This window comes from Oncorhynchus kisutch, linkage group LG20 (genome assembly GCF_002021735.2).
Source record: "Oncorhynchus kisutch isolate 150728-3 linkage group LG20, Okis_V2, whole genome shotgun sequence".
Taxonomy (NCBI): Eukaryota; Metazoa; Chordata; class Actinopteri; order Salmoniformes; family Salmonidae; genus Oncorhynchus; species Oncorhynchus kisutch.
Window position 1 is genome coordinate 27251916 of NC_034193.2, and position 24839 is coordinate 27276754.

The 24839-nt window shown below is 44.2% G+C and overlaps 2 protein-coding genes across 3 annotated transcripts in view; one reads left to right on the forward strand and one right to left on the reverse strand.

Moving 5' to 3' along the window:
• The window catches only part of mpp3b (MAGUK p55 scaffold protein 3b), a 36553-nt gene extending 26289 nt beyond the window's left edge, over window positions 1–10264 (forward strand). The window contains exons 15-20 of the mRNA XM_020453848.2: window positions 387–548; window positions 7411–7491; window positions 7759–7852; window positions 8176–8284; window positions 8535–8654; window positions 9005–10264. Coding sequence (XP_020309437.1) covers window positions 387–548; window positions 7411–7491; window positions 7759–7852; window positions 8176–8284; window positions 8535–8654; window positions 9005–9187 — 749 coding nt within the window. The 3' untranslated portion in view covers window positions 9188–10264. The remainder of the gene's footprint in view (window positions 1–386; window positions 549–7410; window positions 7492–7758; window positions 7853–8175; window positions 8285–8534; window positions 8655–9004) is intronic.
• Window positions 10265–12734: 2470 nt separating this feature from the next.
• The window catches only part of LOC109865568 (26S proteasome regulatory subunit 8), a 28748-nt gene continuing 16643 nt past the window's right edge, over window positions 12735–24839 (reverse strand). For both annotated transcript variants that reach the window (XM_020453849.2, XM_031799314.1), the window contains exons 11-12: window positions 24572–24658; window positions 12735–13191 (exon numbers count right to left, since the gene is read on the reverse strand). In XM_020453849.2, coding sequence (XP_020309438.1) covers window positions 13138–13191; window positions 24572–24658 — 141 coding nt within the window. In that variant the 3' untranslated portion in view covers window positions 12735–13137. The remainder of the gene's footprint in view (window positions 13192–24571; window positions 24659–24839) is intronic.

Genomic DNA, 24839 nt, shown 5'->3' on the forward strand with positions numbered 1-24839 from the left:
GGTACCATTACAGACTTTAATTCACGTCGTAGTGTTGTGTTATGTTGCTTTTTCCTTCCATACATTTTTTGGGGGGAGTGGACTTGATCATTTTATCTGGAGCCCTTTGATCAGACAACTAACGTTTTGTGATTCGAGGCCTTTTTTGCAAAAAGCTTCTCTCTAAATTATACTGTGAATTTAGCCTGAGTGTTAGTTTGTCTCTGCTTTTGCAAGTTATGAATCATCAATGTTGTGTTATTTAATTTAAAAAACAGTCAGGCACCCAGCAAAAATGTTGAAGTGTTCATTTTAGGCACCCAGACTAGTGTTAAGTGCTCTTTCTTGTGTTTTGTATCTCTCTGTCCCTCATATTTGTCTGTCTTTTCATGTGACTGTTACCTCAGCTGGTCTACGCAGAAGTTTCTGTCTGAGTAGAAAAGATCGACAGGGGTCCCCAGGAGAGCCTCGCACTCCAGACTCGGCCCTGCTGGACTTCCTAATCTATGAGGAAGTGACACGCTACCAGCCCCACCCCAGCGAGAGGCCTCGCCTAGTGGTGCTGATAGGTAAAGGACATGAGGGCTCTGTAGTTTATTAGTGTCAAGTGGACTATGGTCTTGGGATATATTGAACTACAGGTATAAGATTTAGCATTTCTGAATTTACCAATCAATAATATTAGCTAGTTGTGTTAAAAATATACTCTCTATATATACAGTACCAGTCAAAAGTTTGGACACACTACTCATTCAAGGGGTTTTCTTTATTTTAATTTTAATTTTATTTTTAGAATAATAGTGAAGACATCAAAACTATGAAGTAGCACAAATGGAATCATGTAGTAACCAAAAAGTGTTAAACAAATCAAAATAGATTTTATATTCTTCAAAGTAGCCACGCTTTGCCTTGATGACAGCTTTGCACACTCTTGGCATTCTCTCAGCTGCATAAGGAATGCTTTTCCAACTGTCTTGAAGGAGTTCCCACATATGCTGAGCACTTGTTGGCTGCTTTTCCTTCACTCTGCGCTCCAACTCATCCCAAACCGTCTCAATTGGGTTGAGGTCAGGTGATTGGGGAGGCCAGGTCATCTGATGCAGCACTCCATCACTCTCCTTCTTGGTCAAGTAGCCCTTACACAGCCTGAAGGTGTGTTTTGGGTCACTGTCCTGTAGAAAAACAAATTATAGTCCCACTAAGTGCAAAACAGATGGGATGGCGTATCACTGCAGAATGTTGTGGTAGCCATGCTGTTAAGTGTGGTAAGCTGGTTAACACTTGAATTCTAAATAAATCATGACAGTGTCACCAGCATCACACCTCCTCCTCCGTGCTTCACGGTGGGAACCACACATGCGGAGATCATCTGTTTTCCTACTCTGCGTCTCACATAGACACGGCGTTTGGAACAAAAAATCTCAAATTTGGACTCATCAGACCAAAGGACAGATTTCCACCGGTCTAATGTCCGTTGCTCGTGTTTCTTGGCCCAAGCAAGTATTTTCTTCTTATTGGTGTCTTTGCAGCATTTCGACCATGAAGGCCTGATTCACGCAGTCTCCTCTGAACAGTTGATGTTGATATGTGTCTGTTACTTGAACTCTGTGAAGCATTTATTTGTCCTGCAATCTAAGGTGAAGTTAACTCTAATGAACTTATCCTTTGCAGCAAAAGTAACTCTGAGCTTCCTTTCCTGTGGCGGTTCTCATGATAACCAATTTCATCATAGCACTTGATGATATTTGCGACTGCACTTGAAGATTGACTGACCTTCATGTCTTAAAGTAATGATGGACTGTCATTCTTTTTGCTTATTTGAGCTGTTCTTGCCATAATATAAACATGGTTTTTTTTATACCCCCCTACCTTGTCACAACACAACTGATTGGCTCAAACACATTAAGGAAAGAAATTCCACAAATTAACTTTTAACAAAGCACACTTGTTAATTGAAATGCATTCCAGGTGACTACCTCATGAAGCTGTTTGAGAGAATGCCAAGAGTATGCAAAGCTGTCATCAAGGCAAAGAGTGGCTACTTTGAAGAATCTCAAAAATAAAATATATTTTGATTTGTTTAACACTTTTTTTGGTTACTACATGATTCCATGTGTTATTTCATAGTTTTGATGTCTTCACTATTATTCTACAATGTAGAAAAAAGTAAAAACAAAGAAAAACCCTAGAATGAGTAGGTGGGTCCAAACTTTTGACTGGTACTGAATATATACTGCCATTGTTTTATTGAGGAACCTTAGGTGATCGGTTGATTTGCGTGTGCTTGTCGTTGAAAGCATTATTAATACCTACAACAATTGATCAAAAATGTACATTACCCAGTGGAGGCTCCTCAGAGTAGGAAGGGGAGGACCATCCTCCTCAGTGAATTTCATAAATAAAAACATTTTAAAAAACAACATTACAAAAGTTATCCTTTTTAGATAAAACTATACTAAAAATGTTCAAATGTCACCAAATAATTTATTAAAACACACAGTTTTGCAATGGTCTACAGTAGCCTAAGCAGCACTCTGTAGTGTAGCACCATGGTGTAGCCGGAGGACTGCTAGTTTCCGTCCTCCTCTGGGTACATTGACTTCAATACAAAACCTAGGAGGCTCATGGTTCTCACCCCCTTCCATAGACTTACACAGTAATTATGACAACTGCCAGAGGACATCTTCCAACCTATCAGAGCTCTTGCAGCATGAACTGATATGTTGTCCACACAATCACAGAATCAGAACTGAAAGCATAAGCTACAGCTAGCTAGCTGCTGCAGTTCATAAAATGTGGTGAGTAGTTGACTCAAAGAGAGAGAAAGACAATAGTTGAACAGTTTTGAACTCTTCAAAAATGAAGGAGAAGCGAGAGAGCAATGTATCTTTTTCACTTTCACTTAGCTTGCGAATGCAGCTAGCTAGTTTAGCTTACCCAAACACCCGGCTCGAAGACAAAGATGCTATGTTAGCTAGCTGGTTATCCAACACTGGAACTTTTCCAAGTCAAGGTAAGCACTCTATACTTCCGGCGCCGACAGAGATGGCCGCCTCGCTTCGCGTTCCTAGGAAACTATGCAGTTTTTTGTTTTTTTACGTGTTATTTCTTACATTAGTACCCCAGGTCATCTTAGGTTTCATTACATACAGTCGAGAAGAACTACTGAATATAAGATCAGCGTCAACTCACCATCAGTACGACCAAGAATATGTTTTTCGCGACGCGGATCCTGTGTTCTGCCTTACAAACAGGACAACGGAGTGGATTCCATGCAGCGACCCAAAAAAACGACTCCGAAAGAGAGGGAAACGAGGCGGTCTTCTGGTCAGACTCCGGAGACGGGCACACCGTGCACCACTCCCTAGCATTCTTCTTGCCAATGTCCAGTCTCTTGACAACAAGGTTGATGAAATCCGAGCAAGGGTAGCATTCCAGAGGGACATCAGAGACTGTAACGTTCTTTGCTTCACGGAAACATGGCTAACCGGAGAGACGCTATCCGAAGCGGTGCAGCCAACGGGTTTCTCCACGCATCGCGCCGACAGAAACAAACATCTTTCTGGTAAGAAGAGGGGCGGGGGCGTATGCCTTATGGCCAACGTGACATGGGGTGATGAAAGAAACATACAGGAACTCAAATCCTTCTGTTCACCTGATTTAGAATTCCTCACAATCAAATGTAGACCGCATTATCTACCAAGAGAATTCTCTTAGATTATAATCACAGCCGTATATATCCCCCCCAAGCAGACACATCGATGGCTCTGAACGAACTTTATTTAACTCTCTGCAAACTGGAAACGATTTATCCGGAGGCTGCATTCATTGTAGCTGGGGATTTTAACAAGGCTAATCTGAAAACAAGACTCCCTAAATTTGATCAGTATATCGATTGCGCAACCAGGGGTGGAAAGACCTTGGATCATTGTTACTCTAACTTCCGCGACGCATATAAGGTCCTGCCCCGCCCCCCTTTCGGAAAAGCTGACCACGACTCCATTTTGTTGATCCCTGCCTACAGACAGAAACTAAAACAAGATGCTCCCACGCTGAGGTCTGTCCAACGCTGGTCCGACCAAGCTGACTCCACACTCCAAGACTGCTTCCATCACGTGGACTGGGAGATGTTTCGTATTGCGTCAGATAACAACATTGACGAATACGCTGATTCGGTGTGCGAGTTCATTAGAACGTGCGTTGAAGATGTCGTTCCCATAGCAACGATTAAAACATTCCCTAACCAGAAACCGTGGATTGATGGCAGCATTCGTGTGAAACTGAAAGCGCGAACCACTGCTTTTAATCAGGGCAAGGTGTCTGGTAACATGACCGAATACAAACAGTGCAGCTATTCCCTCCGCAAGGCTATCAAACAAGCTAAGCGCCAGTACAGAGACAAAGTAGAATCTCAATTCAACGGCTCAGACACAAGAGGTATGTGGCAGGGTCTACAGTCAATCACGGACTACAGGAAGAAATCCAGCCCAGTCACGGACCAGGATGTCTTGCTCCCAGGCAGACTAAATAACTTTTTTGCCCGCTTTGAGGACAATACAGTGCCACTGACACGGCCTGCAACGAAAACATGCGGTCTCTCCTTCACTGCAGCCGAGGTGAGTAAGACATTTAGACGTGTTAACCCTCGCAAGGCTGCAGGCCCAGACGACATCCCCAGCCGCGCCCTCAGAGCATGCGCAGACCAGCTGGCCGGTGTGTTTACGGACATATTCAATCAATCCCTATACCAGTCTGCTGTTCCCACATGCTTCAAGAGGGCCACCATTGTTCCTGTTCCCAAGAAAGCTAAGGTAACTGAGCTAAACGACTACCGCCCCGTAGCACTCACATCCGTCATCATGAAGTGCTTTGAGAGACTAGTCAAGGACCATATCACCTCCACCCTACCTGACACCCTAGACCCACTCCAATTTGCTTACCGCCCAAATAGGTCCACAGACGATGCAATCTCAACCACACTGCACACTGCCCTAACCCATCTGGACAAGAGGAATACCTATGTGAGAATGCTGTTCATCGACTACAGCTCGGCATTCAACACCATAGTACCCTCCAAGCTCGTCATCAAGCTCGAGACCCTGGGTCTCGACCCCGCCCTGTGAAACTGGGTACTGGACTTCCTGACGGGCCGCCCCCAGGTGGTGAGGGTAGGCAACAACATCTCCTCCCTGCTGATCCTCAACACTGGGGCCCCACAAGGGTGCGTTCTGAGCCCTCTCCTGTACTCCCTGTTCACCCACGACTGCGTGGCCACGCACGCCTCCAACTCAATCATCAAGTTTGCGGACGACACAACAGTGGTAGGCTTGATTACCAACAACGACGAGACGGCCTACAGGGAGGAGGTGAGGGCCCTCGGAGTGTGGTGTCAGGAAAATAACCTTACACTCAACGTCAACAAAACTAAGGAGATGATTGTGGACTTCAGGAAACAGCAGAGGGAACACCCCCCTATCCACATCGATGGAACAGTAGTGGAGAGGGTAGCAAGTTTTAAGTTCCTCGGCATACACATCACAGACAAACTGAATTGGTCCACTCACACAGACAGCATCGTGAAGAAGGTGCAGCAGCGCCTCTTCAACCTCAGGAGGCTGAAGAAATTCGGCTTGTCACCAAAAGCACTCACAAACTTCTACAGATGCACAATCGAGAGCATCCTGGCGGGCTGTATCACCGCCTGGTATGGCAACTGCACCGCCCTCAACTGTAAGGCTCTCCAGAGGGTAGTGAGGTCTGCACAACGCATCACCGGGGGCAAACTACCTGCCCTCCAGGACACCTACACCACCCGATGCTACAGGAAGGCCATAAAGATCATCAAGGACATCAACCACCCGAGCCACTGCCTGTTCACCCCGCTGTCATCCAGAAGGCGAGGTCAGTACAGGTGCATCAAAGCTGGGACCGAGAGACTGAAAAACAGCTTCTATCTCAAGGCCATCAGACTGTTAAACAGCCACCACTAACATTGAGTGGCTGCTGCCAACACACCGTCAATGACACTGACTCAACTCAAGCCACTTTAATAATGGGAATTGATGGGAAATGATGTAAATATATCACTAGCCACTTTAAACAATGCTACCTTATATAATGTTACTTACCCTACATTATTTATCTCATATGCATACGTATATACTGTACTCTATATCATCGACTGCATCCTTATGTAATACATGTATCACTAGCCACTTTAACTATGCCACTTTGTTTACATACTCATCTCATATGTTATACTGTACTCGATATCATCTACTGTATCTTGCTTATGCTGCTCTGTACCATCACTCATTCATATATCCTTATGTACATATTCTTTATCCCCTACTGTGTATAAGACAGTAGTTTTTTGGAATTGTTAGTTAGATTACTTGTTCGTTATTACTGCATTGTCGGAACTAGAAGCACAATCATTTCGCTACACTCGCATTAACATCTGCTAACCATGTGTATGTGACAAATAAAATTTGATTTGATTTGACTGTACACTGTACTGCATGATGGTAGCGGGTTTATTAACGCGATAGTTCTCGTAGCTATGTTGACTATGGCGTTAGTGAATATGGTGACAATGATGTAGGCTGTGTGTAGCGGTTATGATATGAAGGTTTGGCTTGGAACAGTGTTTTCGCCTGGTCACAGACAGCTGATTTGTTGTGCACTGAAGTCCACAAGCGAAGGGAAAAGGTGAAAGGAGGAGAGCACATAGATGTGGAATGATGTGATTATGCTGTTTGTATGTGGCTGCTATGAAAGTGAAGTGTTTTTATGTAATCAGGGGTCTATTCCTACAGCTAATTCTGTTGAAAAACTTTCTTTAAACAGAATCAAACAGGGATAAACATACCTGAATTTGTCCAATAGAAACTCTCGTTTGCAACTGTTGGACACATTTTTACATCCTAGATCAGCTAGATACAGGCAAGAGTGTGCAAAGCGGTATTGAATGTGTCTCTGTCACCTTGATTACTCACATTTTTCTCTCGACCTGTGCACCTACGTTGTAAACGTTCATTCATAGGCTAGTTTTTAGCAACCTCAGGATGGGTATAGGGAAAATATGAGTATCATGTAGGAGCCTAAACCTATTGATGTTACTTTGAACTGGGTGAATGTAATATGAATGACAGTTATCCAATATGCTGTAATAGAAATAAAGCCATGCTCATAAAACAATAATCTTCAACGGGACCGACCGCTACTGACATTATCACACTCCCTTATAGAGACATTTAGAAAGGTAGTCCTGTTTCATGAGAGTCTCATTTACAAGGGAGGTCCTCCCTACCTGGACTTGCCTCTACTGATCTGCACTGTAAACATGTCTGTTTATGTAATGTAGACTTGACGACAAGTGTTCAGACGGTTGGTAAACAAGGTGTTCTATCATTGTCTGTCTGGCCACAGGTTCCCTTGGGGCCAGAATTAATGAGCTCAAACAGAAGGTGATCGCTGAGAATCCCTGCCACTTTGGTGTGGCTGTGCCGCGTGAGTCACGCGCACACTCACACACACCCAAGTGACGACATTTCACTCACACACACCCAAGTGACTACATTTCACTCACTCTCTCACACACACACACACACACACACACACACACACACACACACACACACACACACACACACACACACACACACACACACACACACACACACGTGACTTTATTTCACACACAGACACACAGAGTAAGTGGCATTGAATCCATGTTATTCTTTGGTATTGTATCTGTGAATTTCCTTTCCACCCTAGACACCACTAGAGCCAAGAAGAGTCACGAGAGGGAGGGAGTGGAGTACAACTTCATCACTAAACAGGCCTTTGAGGCTGACATTCAGAGCAACATGTTAGTTCATGCTTCTAACATTATATAGATTAGCTCATTTAAAAAAATAAGAAATAAAGGAAGGTTGTGGGCTCAATTCAATCTGCGGAAGTTCAGCGTTAAATACTGATTGAAATTTAAAGGCAACGTTCCCGCAATAGCTGAGACTGCATTCACGGTAAGCGCTGCATATGCCGCCTCAATCGGAAATGACCTTTTAACATTTCTTTTGCGGACTCTGCGACGCTTCAGCGGTACAGATTGAATAGAGCCCTTAGTATCTATCAATAATAAAGAAATGTTGTTTCTACTGCGTTGTGTTAGGCTACGTTTTGTTTGTTCAGTTTTATAGAGTATGGGGAGTACAAGGATCATTTCTATGGCACCAGTCTGGAGGCCATCCGCAGTGTGCTGGATCGAAATAAGATTTGCTTGGTGGATGTACAACCAGAGGTATGTATGTATCTCAGCCAGTGGAGGGAGAAATTGTAAGTACAGGGACGTGTACACAATCGACTGAATAAAAAACAAAACTACTACTTGCAGTGTTTATACATTATGCAACAAAAGTTTGCGTCTATGGCACAACGTGCATGTGTCTCAGGCTATTTCTGTGTAAACCATTTGAGGTTAACCCGAACCATGTGTATTGTGCCGTCCAGGATGACGATCATGACGAGTAATGTGTTCTGCTCTCCATCAGGCACTGAAGATCCTATGGACAGCTGAGTTTAAGCCTTATGTTATATTTGTGAAGCCTCGTATCCATGAGAGCCACTGCAAACGTCACGGCTCCTCTTCGTCACTCAGTGTAGGCATCACTGTGAGTTACACACACACACACACACCCACATACACACAGTAGGGACAGGAGTTTTTTCCTGATCAGGTTGCATAACCAGGAAAAACCAAACACATAGCTACACACATAGGCATAACCTTATCCATTTAAAAACAAACACATTCACCCTATCAATACACCAATGCTATGGAAAACCCACCTATCCTATAGACCACCCACACCTTTAAGTCAAACTCACCCTATGGACACACGCAACCTCGTATGGATAGCAGTCGCATCCTATTGATAATACATAGGTGTGTAGCAACAGTAAAAACTAATGCTTTTGAAAACATCTGATCGTCCTGAATCTCTCTCTTCCCCATGGTTAGGAGGAGGACCTTCAGGAAATGAGGCAGTCGGCCGTGCTGATGGGCGAGCGCTACGGCCACCTGGTGGACCGGGTACTAGTGAAGGAGGACTTGGCCAGTGCATGCGTTGAACTCCGGGACATCTTGCAGAGGGTTGAGACAGAGGTTCACTGGGTGCCTATTGGCTGGGCCCGAACCACCTAGCATACTGGCGCTACAGAGGGGCCATTGCATATAATACAATTAAAAACCAGGCCATTAGAAACTAGCGGGTGACATTGAGATAATGGGAATGGATTTGAACTTTGACGTGTTTTACTGCCATTGTGTTCAACCACTCCCGTAATCTCACAAGCCAGAACCAAATCTCAGATGCGCTTACGCTAACAGTCACAAGAGACTACCACTGCCAGAGTGATGGTGTTGGTGGTGGCAAACTGACATTGAGATGAGGGGAGAAGGAATGGGACCTTTCCACGAGGACAACGGCTATCAGTGGTGACTCAAGTGAATACGGTGGAATCATTTGGAGCAGTTTGGGTTGACAGACTCTTAATAAGAGACTTGTCGTTGCCTTTACATGTTGGATCAGAAGTATTGGCTGCCGTCACCTCAAGATCAAGTTTGCATTGCTGAATTGTGGACAGTTTAAACAGTTCCTTCATCCTCATTGCATGAGCTTGTCCTGTTTACATTATTTTTAATAGAGGCTATGTGCAATGGGGAATTGTGGATACTGGCTGAACTAAAGCATGGTAATAAAATGTTGTTGATCAGGCGGCTAAGACACTGTAAGTCCCAAATGGAAGGGTAACAGATTGTAGCCTCAGAGACTCCACAGAAATCTGCCAAAATAAAGCTCAATAACTTAATGCATCCACACACTCCTATTGAGCGTTCACCTGTATTTTGAGTAGGGCTATGCCATCCTGATCTGTAGTAGAGCATAATAATCCTAATTGGCAATGTGGCAACAACCATGAAAAAGCATATAATACTTGCATGTGAGAGTAATGGTCTTGAAAATGTATACTATTTATCAGAGCCACGCATTCTATAATAATCTAGAATGTGTACAGTAGATTAGTCTAGTAAGTACTGAACATCAAACAGAATGCAGTACAAATATTGGTTTTCAATGATACATAACAGATGTGAGCAAGATGGAGATGTGATTTCATTATGAATGATCAATGATGATTACTCATTGAACGCAAAATAATACTGAGGACTGTGTGCTTTGTGATGAAGTAATTCAATAAAATCTCTTCCTTAAAGATACAAGATGACCCTGTTGATTTGGCAGGAAGCTTGGCCCCATTGATGTCCTGGGCCGTTCGCATTACCCTCTGTAGTCCACGATCAGCTCCTTTGTCTTGCTCACATTGAGGGAGTGGTTATTGAAGTGGCAAGCTGGAACTTCCAGAGGCTTGTACACCTGACGCAGTGTGATGTGGTCCAGGTAATTGTCACACACTCACTCACTCCGTTTTGTTGTATAATAATGTTAACGTAAGAAAATTGTGCCTTTCTATGTTAGATCTGAAACCCCTATTTGCTCAACCACAGCCTTCACAGCTGCAGTCGTCTGCCTATGCTACACTGGCCGCAAAAGGTGATACAGTCAATTAAACACATGCACACGCTCCCTCTATTTAATCACATCCGCTTTAGCCAATATCAGCATAGCGGTCGTTTTGGCGGCTTCTGAAGTGGAACTGTGTTAGAGCTGTCAAATCCAAAAGCGTCTCCTGGCATTATACTTAAAGTCGCATTAACAGAAATCTAACGCAGCCCTGTTTACAAGTTTAAACAAGGGAATGTGAGATGCAATCTATACTTTGATTGGGCTGATAGAAATCCTAATTTCATTTAATGATTTTGAATTTGAGTCATTACTTCTGTGTAGCCCACACTTCCTCATTGTGAACTTGTAGCACGCGTAGGATGGTTGTGGCTTCGTGACAAGGATCAAAAGCGGCTGCTAACCGATGATTTGACAGATCCAACAGAGTCACAGGCAAAACATCAGCTATGCGGGTGTCGGCGATTAACGCTTGATTTGATTGAATCTAGGCCTTATACCCATTATCTGTTTAGTTGTAGGATTGTCAGATCTGCAGTCACAGCAGTCCTCTGCTGTGGTATTTAATTTGCCGGCTGCACCAGTTCCTCCCACACTGGCCGTGAAGGGAGAAACCTTTAAGGGGTCTTACAATTCCAAATCAAATAGCTAAATGATCCTTGGTATGTCCATCTTACAACAATTCCATGTTAGCATCTGACAAAATATGGTCAGAATCAGAACATAGATAAGATCAGGACAAAGTGTGCATGGTTTTAATAGGATTTCTGTTCAAGGTTTACCACGTCTACACATGGTATTAAAATGTCTCCCAAATTAGATGTTTTGCCAATCTGAGCTTTTACCTAATGGCTAAACAGCAAAATACCACATGGAATCTGGTCTTTTGAGTTCAGATTTATTACCATATCCAAATGTGGATCTTAATCCTGATACCATTCTGATATTGGATATGGGACCTCAGTCTGGACACTCATTTTTCTTGCTCTCACGTGTTTTTATTTTATTTTTACATGACCTGCCATAAGCATAAATACCGCCAAATTTCAAGGAACGGTGACAGGAAATGAGCATTGCATCTGTGTTACTTTGGAGGCTACATCAGTGTTAAAGCTTAAATCTGATATGGGTCACAAAAGTTTAAAAAATAAATGTGGATATGAAAATAAATGAGAATTGGGTTCTCAGGGTGGCTGTGTATACACAGGCAGCCCAATTCTGAGGTTTATTGGCAGAGACCTGATCTGATACCCCCGGTTGGTGGTCAGGAAAATCTTGTCTATACCCATCTAAAAATGTGGGCAAAATCAAGACACATGTTAGCACCAGGTATAAACAGGGCTTACTTGGCCTTCCTTAAAAAGGTATACTACAATTAAATTTGCACGTTGCTGAATCTCACCGGAGAAATCATCTGAGCAAGGGAGACACCGCCTCTGTCTCAGTATGTGTAGCCCATGTAACTGATGCTGTCTGGCCTCCCTTGATTAAAAAAAGTTATAATTAGCCAATCAGCATTGAGCTGATCTGGTGCAGAAAAACACCACGGGAGGCCAGTTTGGATTTGGCTTCAGATGAAACAAATCACTTCCTAAGAAAAACACATTTTCGGACAAACTTTCTAAACCATAGATGGAGATGGGGTTTTGGACGTGTGGTTGACTTAATTCTCTGTACAGGCCAATGATAATGACAGCGATTCTGATTTAACAATAAATGAACTTAATTGTTTTTGATATCTTAATTTTTTCAGTTTATTAAACTAAGCATATATAGCCTTGATGTGATTTTTACATTTTTAAGTTAAAATGGTGTTGGAATCGCAGAGGCAGAGCTCTTGTCGTCTTTGTGCTGATTTGAAGTAACTCAGTGTTTCTAAATCAGTTTATGGAGTAAACAGTCGAAAACATTAACTTGCTTGACCATGTTGCAGGTCATATAAATTGTGGAATGCAATATTTGCTTTGTGGACTTCAACGGACAGGTGTTGTTCTCCGGTTTTGTGAGGAAACAAACAAACGTGTGTAGTTTAATTTATCCCGCCACCGTGTGACTTGTCTTTTTTGATGGCTTTGCCTTATTGAATATCACGGTGGCGTATGAACGAATGGGTTATAGAGCAAACAACGCAATTATCAGAACATAGGTTATAATATGGCTTTTTTCACTGGCTTGGCTTCCTCAGTTATTTTACCCACGTACTGTTACTGGTTGTTTATCAAAGTCATCTGGCCAACTCATTGATCCTGTTTGTAGTATACCCCTCTGGTCTTGACTTACGCAATGCTTATCATATTCAAGACTCAGGAGAGGTAGCCTAATCCCAGATCAGTTTGTGCTGTTTAGCCAACCCCCTATGGTCTTGTTAGGTATACAGCACAACAGATCTGGAACCAGGGTACAGGAGAAGAAAAAAAATGGGGGACTTGTTTCTCAGTGGGGAGACAATTTATTTTTTAGAATGAACTAGGTAACAATTATAAACCAACCCTAAACAAAAGAAGAAAAATATACATATGTGACTTTGCGGGTAAATATCTGCGTTGGGGTCCAAAAAAAATCCAAAGTTCTACTTCCAGAGTTTCTTAATGGACATGTTCTTCTCGCTGTCCTTCTGCATAACCTGGAAAGACACAAAGGACAGGGGTCATTAGCCAGTGATCATTTACCTTATAGGGAGACATTCTCACCCCATCATCCCAGACACACTCCAATTCACATACTGCCCCCAACAGATCCACAAATAACACAATCCCTATAGAACTCCACACTTCCCTTTCCTACTTGGACAACAGGAACACTACATGAGAATGCTGTTCATTGACTACAGCTCAGCGTTCAACACCATGATGCCCTGCAAGCTCATCACTAAGCTAAGAACTCTGGGACCTGATGGGACTCCCCCAGGTGGTGAGGGTAGGCAGTGCGGTGCCAGGACAACAACCTCTCCCTCAACGTCGGCAAGACAACGGGACTGATCGTAGACTACAGGAAACGGAGAGTTAAGCACGCCCCCATTCACGTCGACAGGGCTGTAATGGAGCAGGTCGAGAGCTTCAAGTTCCTCATTTCCACATCACTAATGATCTATCATGGTCCAAACATCCCAACACAGTCATGAAGAGGGCACGACAACGTCTCTCAGAAAGACACAGCAGTTGGAACTAAAAATCTCACATTTGGACTCAGAACAAACAGGACAGATTTCCACTGGTCTAATGTCAATTGCACATGTTTCTTGGGCAAAGCAAGTTTCTTCTTATTGGTATCCTTTAGTAGTGGTTTCTTTGCAGAATTTCGACCATGAAGGTCTGAGTCACGCAGTCTCCTCTGAACAGTTGATGTTGAGATGTGTCTGTTACTTGAACTCTGAAGCATTTATTTCAGCTGCAATTTCTGAGGCAGGTAACTCTAATGAACTTATCCTCTGCAGCAGAGGTAACTCTGGGTCTTCCATTCCTGTGGCGGTCCTCATGAGAGCCAGTTTCATCATAGCGCTTGATGGTTTATGCGACTGCAGTTGAAGAAACTTTCAAAGTTCTTTAAATGTTCCATATTGACTGACCATGTCTTAAAGTAATGATAGACTGTTGTTCCGCTTTGCTTATTTGAGCTGTTCTAATATGGACTTGGTATTTTATCAAATAGCAAGCTCTCGCCTGTTCGTACAACGCGACTTTAACCAGAGCACAACGGACCTATTTATTTTTCATCCCCGGATTCCCACCGCAAACGGAACATCTTTCAGCTGGATTTTTCAGCAACTAGCTATCTAGCTAAACTGCAACCTCGGATTACTCCTGGCTAGCGTCTCCACCCACTTAGCTTGAAGCTAGCCCGGCCGTAGCACCTGTGCTACCACCGTAGCATACTCCTGAGCTACAATACCCGGGCCCACGACCGGTCTACCGATGTCATCGCATGAAGAGGAATAAACAGACTCACCCCATCGCGACGTCCCCCAAAGGCTAACTCTCTAGCCCTCGCTATCTCCCTGCTTGCTAATTCGGCCTGCTAACTGCTAGCTTGTCCAGCTCCGGCCCGCTAACTGCTACCTTGTCTAGCCCGGGCCTACAAACTGTTAGCTTGTTAGCACAGGCCTGCTAACCGCCTGAATCGCCGCGTCTCAAACGCTCACCGGACCCATATTTACTTTCTCTCCCTTTTGACTTTTAATTTGTTTATACCTTCCGGAAACCTGCCTCACCCAATGTGATACGGAATCGCTATTATTTTTTATTTATTTTTAGAACACACTCAAGAACCTCCAGAAGCTAACCAGCTAACTAGCTACAAGCTATTTAGTCATTGTTAGTTTTTTTTTTACCTGGATAACACTCGCCAGGCCAGCTTCCCTGCCCCATCCACCGCTGCCCCCTGGACACTGATCTCTTGGCTACATAGCTGATGCACGCTGGACTGTCCATTAATCACGGTACTCCATTCTGCTTGTTTGTTCTATCTGTTGGCCCCGTTGCCTAGTCTACGCCATTTTACCTGCTGTTGTTGTGCTAGTTGATTAGCTGTTGTCTCACCTACTGTTTTAGCTAGCTTTCCCAATTCAACACCTGTGATTACTGTATGCCTCGCTGTATGTCTCTCTCAAATGTCAATATGCCTTGTATACTGTTGTTCAGGTTAGTTATCATTGTTTTAGTTCACAATGGAGCCCCTAGTTCCACTCTTCACGCCCCTGATAACTCCTTTGTCCCACCTCCCACACATGCGGTGACCTCACCCATTACTACCAGCATGTCCAGAGATACAACCTCCCTCATCATCACCCAGTGCCTGGGCTTACCTCCGCTGTACCCGCACCCCACCATACCCCTGTCTGCGCATTATGCCCTGAATATATTCTACAATGCCCAGAAACCTGCTCCTCTTATTCTCTGTCCCCAACGCTCTAGGCGACCAGTTTTGATAGCCTTTAGCCGCACCCTCATACTACTCCTTCTCTGTTCCGCGGGTGATGTGGAGGTAAACCCAGGCCCTGCATGTCCCCAGGCACCCTCATTTGTTGACTTCTGTGATCGAAAAAGCCTTGGTTTCATGCATGTCAACATCAGAAGCCTCCTCCCTAAGTTTGTTTTACTCACTGCTTTAGCACACTCTGCTAACCCTGATGTCCTTGCTGTGTCTGAATCCTGGCTCAGGAAGGCCACCAGATTTCCATACCCAACTATAACATCTTCCGTCAAGATAGAACTGCCAAAGGGGGCGGAGTTGCAGTTTACTGCAGAGATAGCCTGCAAAGTAATGTCATACTTTCCAGGTCCATACCCAAACAGTTCGAACTACTAATTTTGAAAATTACTCTCCAGAAATAAGTCTCACGGTTGCCGCCTGCTACCGACCCCCCTCAGCTCCCAGCTGTGCCCTGGACACCATTTGTGAATTGATCGCCCCCCATCTAGCTTCAGAGTTTGTTCTGTTAGGTGACCTAAACTGGGATATGCTTAACACCTCGCCAGTCCTACAATCTAAGCTAGATGCCCTCAATCTCACACAAATCATCAAGGAACCCACCAGGTACAACCCTAACTCTGTAAACAAGGGCACCCTCAAAGACGTCATCCTGACCAACTGGCCCTCCAAATACACCTCCGCTGTCTTCAACCAGGATCTCAGCGATCACTGCCTCATTGCCTGTATCCGCTACGGAGCCGCAGTCAAACGACCACCCCTCATCACTGTCAAACGCTCCCTAAAACACTTCTGTGAGCAGGCCTTTCTAATCGACCTGGCCCGGGTATCCTGGAAGGACATTGACCTCATCCCGTCAGTTGAGGATGCCTGGTCATTCTTTAAAAGTAACTTCCTCACCATTTTAGATAAGCATGCTCCGTTCAAAAAATGCAGAACTAAGAACAGATACAGCCCTTGGTTCACCCCAGACCTGACTGCCCTCGACCAGCACAAAAACATCCTGTGGCGGACTGCAATAGCATCGAATAGTCCCCGTGATATGCAACTGTTCAGGGAAGTCCGGAACCAATACACGCAGTCAGTCAGGAAAGCTAAGGCCAGCTTCTTCAGGCAGAAGTTTGCATCCTGTAGCTCCAACTCCAAAAAGTTCTGGGACACCGTGAAGTCCATGGAGAACAAGAGCACCTCCTCCCAGCTGCCCACTGCACTGAGGCTAGGTAACACGGTCACCACTGATAAATCCATGATTATCGAAAACTTCAATAAGCATTTCTCAACGGCTGGCCATGCCTTCCGCCTGGCTACTTCAACCTCGGCCTACAGCTCCGCCCCCCCCGCAGCTCCTCGCCCAAGCCTCTCCAGGTTCTCCTTTAACCAAATCCAGATAGCAGATGTTCTGAAAGAGCTGCAAAACCTGGACCCGTACAAATCAGCTGGGCTTGACAATCTGGACCCTCTATTTCTGAAACTATCTGCCACCATTGTCGCAACCCCTATTACCAGCCTGTTCAACCTCTCTTTCATATCGTCTGAGATCCCCAAGGATTGGAAAGCTGCCGCAGTCATCCCCCTCTTCAAAGGGGGAGACACCCTGGACCCAAACTGTTACAGACCTATATCCATCCTGCCCTGCCTATCTAAGGTCTTCGAAAGCCAAGTCAACAAACAGGTCACTGACCATCTCGAATCCCACCGCACCTTCTCCGCTGTGCAATCTGGTTTCCGAGCCGGTCATGGGTGCACCTCAGCCACACTCAAGGTACTCAACGATATCATAACCGCCATCGATAAAAGACAGTACTGTGCAGCCGTCTTCATCGACCTTGCCAAGGCTTTCGACTCTGTCAATCACCATATTCTTATCGGCAGACTCAGGAGCCTCGGTTTTTCGGATGACTGCCTTGCCTGGTTCACCAATTACTTTGCAGACAGAGTTCAGTGCGTCAAATCGGAGGGCATGCTGTCTGGTCCTCTGGCAGTCTCTATGGGGGTGCCACAGGGTTCAATTCTCGGGCCGACTCTTTTCTCTGTGTATATCAATGATGTTGCTCTTGCTGCGGGCGATTCCCTGATCCACCTCTACGCAGACGACACCATTCTATATACCTTCGGCCCGTCTTTGGACACTGTGCTATCTAACCTCCAAACAAGCTTCAATGCCATACAACACTCCTTCCGTGGCCTCCAACTGCTCTTAAACGCTAGTAAAACCAAATGCATCACCACCCTGGATGGTTCCGACCTAGAATATGTGGACGTCTATAAGTACCTAGGTGTCTGGCTAGACTGCAAACTCTCCTTCCAGACTCATATCAAACATCTCCAATCGAAAATCAAATCAAGAGTCGGCTTTCTATTCCGCAACAAAGACTCCTTCACTCACGCCGCCAAGCTTACCCTAGTAAAACTGACTATCCTACCGATCCTCGACTTCGGCGATGTCATCTACAAAATGGCTTCCAACACTCTACTCAGCAAACTGGATGCAGTCTATCACAGTGCCATCCGTTTCGTCACTAAAGCACCTTATACCACCCACCACTGCGACTTGTATGCTCTAGTCGGCTGGCCCTCACTACATATTCGTCGCCAGACCCACTGGCTCCAGGTCATCTACAAGTCCATGCTAGGTAAAGCTCCGCCTTATCTCAGCTCACTGGTCACGATGGCAACACCCATCCGTAGCACGCGCTCCAGCAGGTGTATCTCACTGATCATCCCTAAAGCCAACACCTCATTTGGCCACCTTTCGTTCCAGTACTCTGCTGCCTGTGACTGGAACGAATTGCAAAAATCGCTGAAGTTGGAGACTTATCTCCCTCACCAACTTCAAACATCAGCTATCTGAGCAGCTAACCGATCGCTGCAGCTGTACATAGTCTATTGGTAAATAGCCCACCCTTTTTCACCTACCTCATCCCCATACTGTTTTTATTTATTTACTTTTCTGCTCTTTTGCACACCAATATCTCTACCTGTACATGACCATCTGATCATTCATCACTCCAGTGTTAATCTGCAAAATTGTAATTATTTGCCTACCTCCTCATGCCTTTTGCACACATTGTATATAGACTCCCCCTTTGGTTTCTACTGTGTTATTGACTTGTTAATTGTTTACTCCATGTGTAACTCTTTGTTGTCTGCTCACACTGCTATGCTTTATCTTGGCCAGGTCGCAGTTGCAAATGAGAACTTGTTCTCAACTAGCCTACCTGGTTAAATAAAGGTGAAATTAAAAATTTTGCAAAAATGATCAAATAAATTATTTGCATAAGTATTCAGAGCCTTTGCTATAAGACTCGAAATTGAGCTCAGGTGCGTCCTGTTTCCATTGATCATCCTTGAGATGTTTGGAACCACTAAGGCTCTTCCTATAGCTGGCCGCCCGGCCAAACTGAGCAATCGGGGGAGAAGGGCCTTGGTCAGGGAGGTGACCAAGAACCCAAAGGTCACCCAAAGTTCATCTGTGTAGATGGGAGAAACCTCCAGAAGGACAACCATCTCTGTAGCACTCCACCAAATCAGGCCTTTATGGTCAAGTGGTCAAACGGAAGCCCCTCAGTAAAAAGGCACATGACAGCCCGCTTAGAGTTTGTCAAAAGGCACCTAAAGATTCAGACAACGAGAAACAAGATTCTCTGGTCTGATGAAACCAAGATTAATCAGACCAGCTGAAGCTGTACATAGCCCACCCAACTATCTACCTCATCCCCATGTAATTTTTATATCCTTTTTGCACGCCAGTATTTCTAATTGCACATTTTCATCATCTGCACAACCTTGTTAATTTGTTCAATTGTAATCGCATCGCTACTATGGCCTATTTATTACCTTACCTCCTTACTACATTTGCATACACTGTATATATTTTTTCTATTGTGTTGACTATACTTTTGTTAATCCTATGTGTAAGTGTTGTTTTTTGTCGCATTCCTTTGCTTAATCTTGGCCAGGTCGCAGTTGTAAAACAGAACTTGTTCTCAACTGGCCAACCTGGTTAAATAAAAGAGAAAAAAAAAGATACTCATTGGCCTGAATGCCAAGCGTCACATCTGGAGGAAACCTGGCACCATCCCTACAGTGAAGCAGGGTGGTGGCAGCATCATGCTGTGGGGAAGTTTTTCTGCGGCAGGGACTGGGAGACTAGTTAGGATCGAGGGGAAGATGAATGGAGCAAAGTACAGAGAGATCCTTGATGAAAACCTGCTCCAGAGTGCTCAGGATCTCAGAATGGGGCAAAGGATCACCTTCCAACAGGACAACGACCCTAAGCACACAGCCAAGACAACACAGGAGTGGTTTCGAGACAAGTTTCAATGTCCTTGAGTGCCCAGCAAAAACCCGGACTTGAACCTGATCGAACATCTCTGGAGAGACCTGAAATGCAACCTGACGGAGTTTGAGAGGATCTGCAGAAAAGAATGGAGAAACTCCCCAAATACAGCTGTTCCAAGCTTACAGCGTCTCCCCAAGAAGACTCAAGGCTGTAATCGCTGCCAAAGGTGCCTCAACAAAGGGTATGAATACTTACAGTTGAAGTCAGAAGATTACGTACTCTCAATTAATACTTGGTAGCATAGCCTTTAAAATGATTTAACTTGGGTCAAGCATTTCAGGTAGCCTTCCACAAGCTTCCCACAATTGGGTGATTTTTGGCCCCTTCCTCCTGACAAAGCTGGTGTAACTGAGGTTTGTAGGCCTCCTTGCTCGCACACGCTTTTTCAGTTCTGTCCACAACTTTTCTATTAGGATTGAGGTCAGGGCTTTGTGACGGCCACTCCAATAGCTTGACTTTGTTGTCCTTAAGCCATTTTTCCACAACTTTGGAAGTATGCTTGGGGTCATTGTCCATTTGGAAGACCTATTTGCGACCAAGCTTTAACTTCCTGACTGATGACTTGAGATGTTGCTTCAATATATACACAATTTTCCTACCTCATGTTGCCATCTATTTTGTGAAGTGCACCAATCCCTCCTGCAGCAAAGCACCCTCACAACATGTGTAACCGTATACCTTTAGACAGTCCCCTCGCGCGAACCAGGGACCCGCTGCACACATCATCAACAACAAGTCACCCACAAAGCGTCGTTACCCATCGCTCCACAAAAGCCGCGGCCCTTGCAGAGCAAGGGGAACTACTACTTCAAGGTCTCCGAGCAAGTGACGTCACCGATTGAAACGCTATTTAGCGCACACCGCTAACTAGCTAGCCATTTCACATCAGTTACACATGCTGCCAACCCCGTGCTTCACGGTTGGGATGGTGTTCTACGGCTTGCAAGCCTCCCCCTTTTTCTTCCAAACATAACGATGGCCATTTATCCAAAAAGTATAATCTTTGTCCCCATGTGCAGTTGCAAACCGTAGTGTGGCTTTTTTAATGGTGCTTTTGGAGCAGTGGCTTCTTCCCTGCCGAGCGGCCTTTCAGGTTGTCGATATAGGACTTGTTTTACTGTGGATATAGATACTTCTGTACCCGTTTCCTCCAGCATCTTGCTGTTGTTCTGGAATTGATTTGCACTTTTCGCACCATCTGTAGGAGACAGAACGCATCTCCTTCCTGAGCGGAATGACGGATGCGTGGTCCCATGGTGTGTATGCTTGTGTACTATTGTACATATGAATGTGGTACTTTCAGGCGTTTGGAAATTGCTCCCAAGGATGAACCAGACTTGGAGGTTCACACATGTTTTTTTATGAGGTCTTGGCTGATTTCTTTTGATTTTCCCATGTTGTCAAGCAGAGAGGCACTGAGTTTGAAGGTAGGCCTTGAAATACATCCACAGGTACACCTCCAATTGACTCAAATTATGTCAATTAGCCTATCAGAAGCTTCTAAAGCCATGACATTTTCTGGCATTTTCCAAGCTGTTTGAAGGCACAGTCAACTTAGTGTATGTAAACTTCTGACACACTGGAATTGTAATACAGTGAATGATAAGTGAAATAATCTGTCTGTAAACAATTGTTGGAAAAATTACTTGTGTCATGCACAAAGTAGATGTCCTAACCGACAGTTTGTGGAGTGGTTGAAAAAGGAGTTAATGACTCCAACCTAAGTGTATGTAAACTTCCGACTTCAACTGTATGTAAATGTGATATTTTAGCTTATTAGTTTTAATAACTCTAAAAACCTGTTTTTGCTTTGTCATTATGGGGTAGAATAAGGTTGTAACGTAACAGAATGAGGAAAAAGTCAAGGTTCGGAATACTTTCCCCGAATGCACTGTACATACACTATAACCAAAATAATGTGGACACCTGCTCGCCGAATCTCTTACAAAATAATGGGCATTAATAGGGGGTGGGTCCCCCTTTGCTGCTATAACAGCCTCCACTCTACTGGGAAGGCTTTCCACTAGTAGTTGGAAAATTGCTGCGGGGACGTGCTTCGATTCAGCCACAAGAGCAGTAGTGAGGTCGGGCACAGATGTTGGGCGATTAGGCTTGGCTCGCAGTTGTCATTCCAATTTATCCCAAAGGTGTTTGATGGAGTTGAGGTCAGGGCTCTGTGCAGGCTAGTCAAGTTCTTCCACACCAATTTCGACAAACCTTTTCTGTATGGACCTTGCATTGGGCACGGGGGCATTGTGATGCTGGAACAGGAAAGGGCCTTGCCCAAACAGTTGCCAAAGTTGGAAGCGCAGAATCATCTAGAATGTAGATCTAGATCTCCCTTCACTGGAACTAAGCGGTCTAGCCTGAACCATGACAGTCCCAGAACATCATTCCTCCTCCACCAAATGTTAGTTGGCACTATGCATTGGGGGCAGGTAGCATTCTTCTGACATCCGCCAAACACATATTCGTCAGTCGGACTTGCCTGATAGTTAAGCGTGATACATCACTCCAGAGAACGCGTTTCCACTGCTCCAAAGCGAAATGGCGGTGAGCTTTACATCACTCCAGCTGACACTTGGCATTGCACATGGTGATCTTAAGCTGTTGTGCGGCTGCTCGGCCATGGAAACCAATTACATGGAACTCCTGACGAATAGTTATTGTGCTGACCTTGCTTCCAGAGGCCGTTTGTAACTCAGTAGTGCAAATTGAGGACAGACGATTTTTACGTGCTTCAGCACTAGGCGGTCCCGTTCTGTGCACGCGTGTGGCCTACCTCTTCGCACATACTCTTGTATATATTGTGTGCCTAACTCAATTACCTCTTACCCCTGCACAGACTCGGTACTATTAACCCTTGTACATAGCAAAGTCATCGTTACTCTGTATTTTTTACGTTTTAATTTACTATTATTTCTCAATTTTTTTCTCTTTGCATTGTTGGGAAGGGCCCATAAGTAAGCATGTGACAAATAACATTTCATTTTATTATCAGTGATAAGCAAAACTAAACAAATCAAGGGGAAAAGGATTTGACTGTCCATTTTAATGGCAAGATAGATTTAAGTTTGTCTGACCCAAATCTGTTTGAGCTGTATATAGTCAACTCCTATATAGTTGTCATGTCAGTTTTGGCATGACAATGACCACAGTAGTTGGAAAGACACACAGATCTGAGAACAGTATCATGACGTTGGCCTGGGGGTAGGTTTATGACAGTCATAAATGCCTCTTCCCCCCTTTTTCCTCCCTCTACCCTACTGATGTTACATTTGCAAAACTCTTGGTTAACAGAGATTCTAGGAACATCAGAAGGTGGGGAGAAATGAACTATACTCTGGTAATCCGACAAATTGAACATTTGCGGTGGTACTTAATGAATATGATGTCAGTTCGGTTGTCATCTGAGACATTCTCATCAATGATAAGATGACAAACTCTACAGTGGAAAGTATACACAGTTATCGGATTCACATGGAATTGTTGTTCAATTTAAATGTTTGAATATTAAATTATTCGTGATGGGATGAAATGTGATTTTAGCTTCTAAATCGTGAGATTTGGGTTTTCATAAGGTAGGTGCTCAATCAATGGCCCCGCCCCTGTGAAGGGACATGGGCTATAAAACTTTTCAAACACGCTCTCCTCTCCCTTCCTATATAAAGCCTTGACAATATAACCTCCTTCCCGAGGACTTGAGGACAACGTTCCGATGTCAGAATGGTTCAGATAATGACTACAGAACAAAGCCAACATCAGCGTGAGCTTTGGTTGCGAATGGTATGAACTTTGAACTCTTATTCACTACAGAAGTGATACCTCCTAGCCGCTGAGTTAGCAACAGCCGCTGCAAACGAGGGTTAGGAAGGAACAGACAGAGTATCCCATCTACCACACAACGATGTTACTACAACGTATTCAATTTACCAGCAGAGACATTCTTCAAAGGACAAAGGGCTCAGTTGGGCAACACGGCCTTCCATCTACCCCTAACCTACCGAAGCGCAGCTCAGAGTAAATATTTACTGCATTTTCCTTTTCCAAATGGGCGGTAATTTAGAATGCATAAGATACTGTATTTACGATAGCACAGCTTCGCCCTTTGTTCATCAGTCTTCCCACTCTTTCACTCAAACCCAGACCGTTTTCTTTTGTGTAACCAGCTGTCATATCTGTTCCACCCGCTAGGGACGTTTTCCTATGACGTAATTTGTAATCAAGTTCTTTAATTATGTTTAATTCTGTGTGATTAGTTAGGTATTTAGTAAATAAATAAACCCAATTTTGTATTGCTGATTCAACTTGTTAGCCAGGGTTTGTGCAGAATTTACAACTTTCAGATGAGACTGAATTAAGGTGATGATTAATATTGACTACTATTGATGTAAAATATTACTAGGTCTTTAAGAGTTTATTCGGGAAGATAACAGCTCTATAAATATTATTTTGTGGTGCCCCGACTCTAGTTAATTACATTTACATGATTAGCTCAATCAGGTAATATTAATTAGAGAAACTATTTCATAGAATAGCATGTCATATCACTTAATCCGGCATAGCCAAAGACACAACAGTATAGATATAAGAATGTACACCTAATCTCTGATCAACACTAGTTAGTAACGATATGTTAGGAATGTGGGGATAAGAGGAATAATGTAAAACCGAGACAAACGGTCTCTTGGAGAGTGATGGACAGAGAGAGAGAGAAACAGGACAGAAGACTAACCTTGGCAACAGCCATCTCAAAGTCCTCCTGGTTGACGTGCACTCTCCTCTCCCTGAGGGCGTACATCCCGGACTCTGTGCACACACCCTGAGACGTAAGAGGGAACAGAAACACACATACAGGTTTTACCATGGTGAAATAACACCATGGTAAAAAGTAATTAAGACCCACAGTGGTCAAACACTAAGGCACTCCAGAAACAGGGTCACAAATTCCTAGGCTAGGGGATGTTTCAAGATGGTTAACTTGACATATTCTGCCCTTGTGC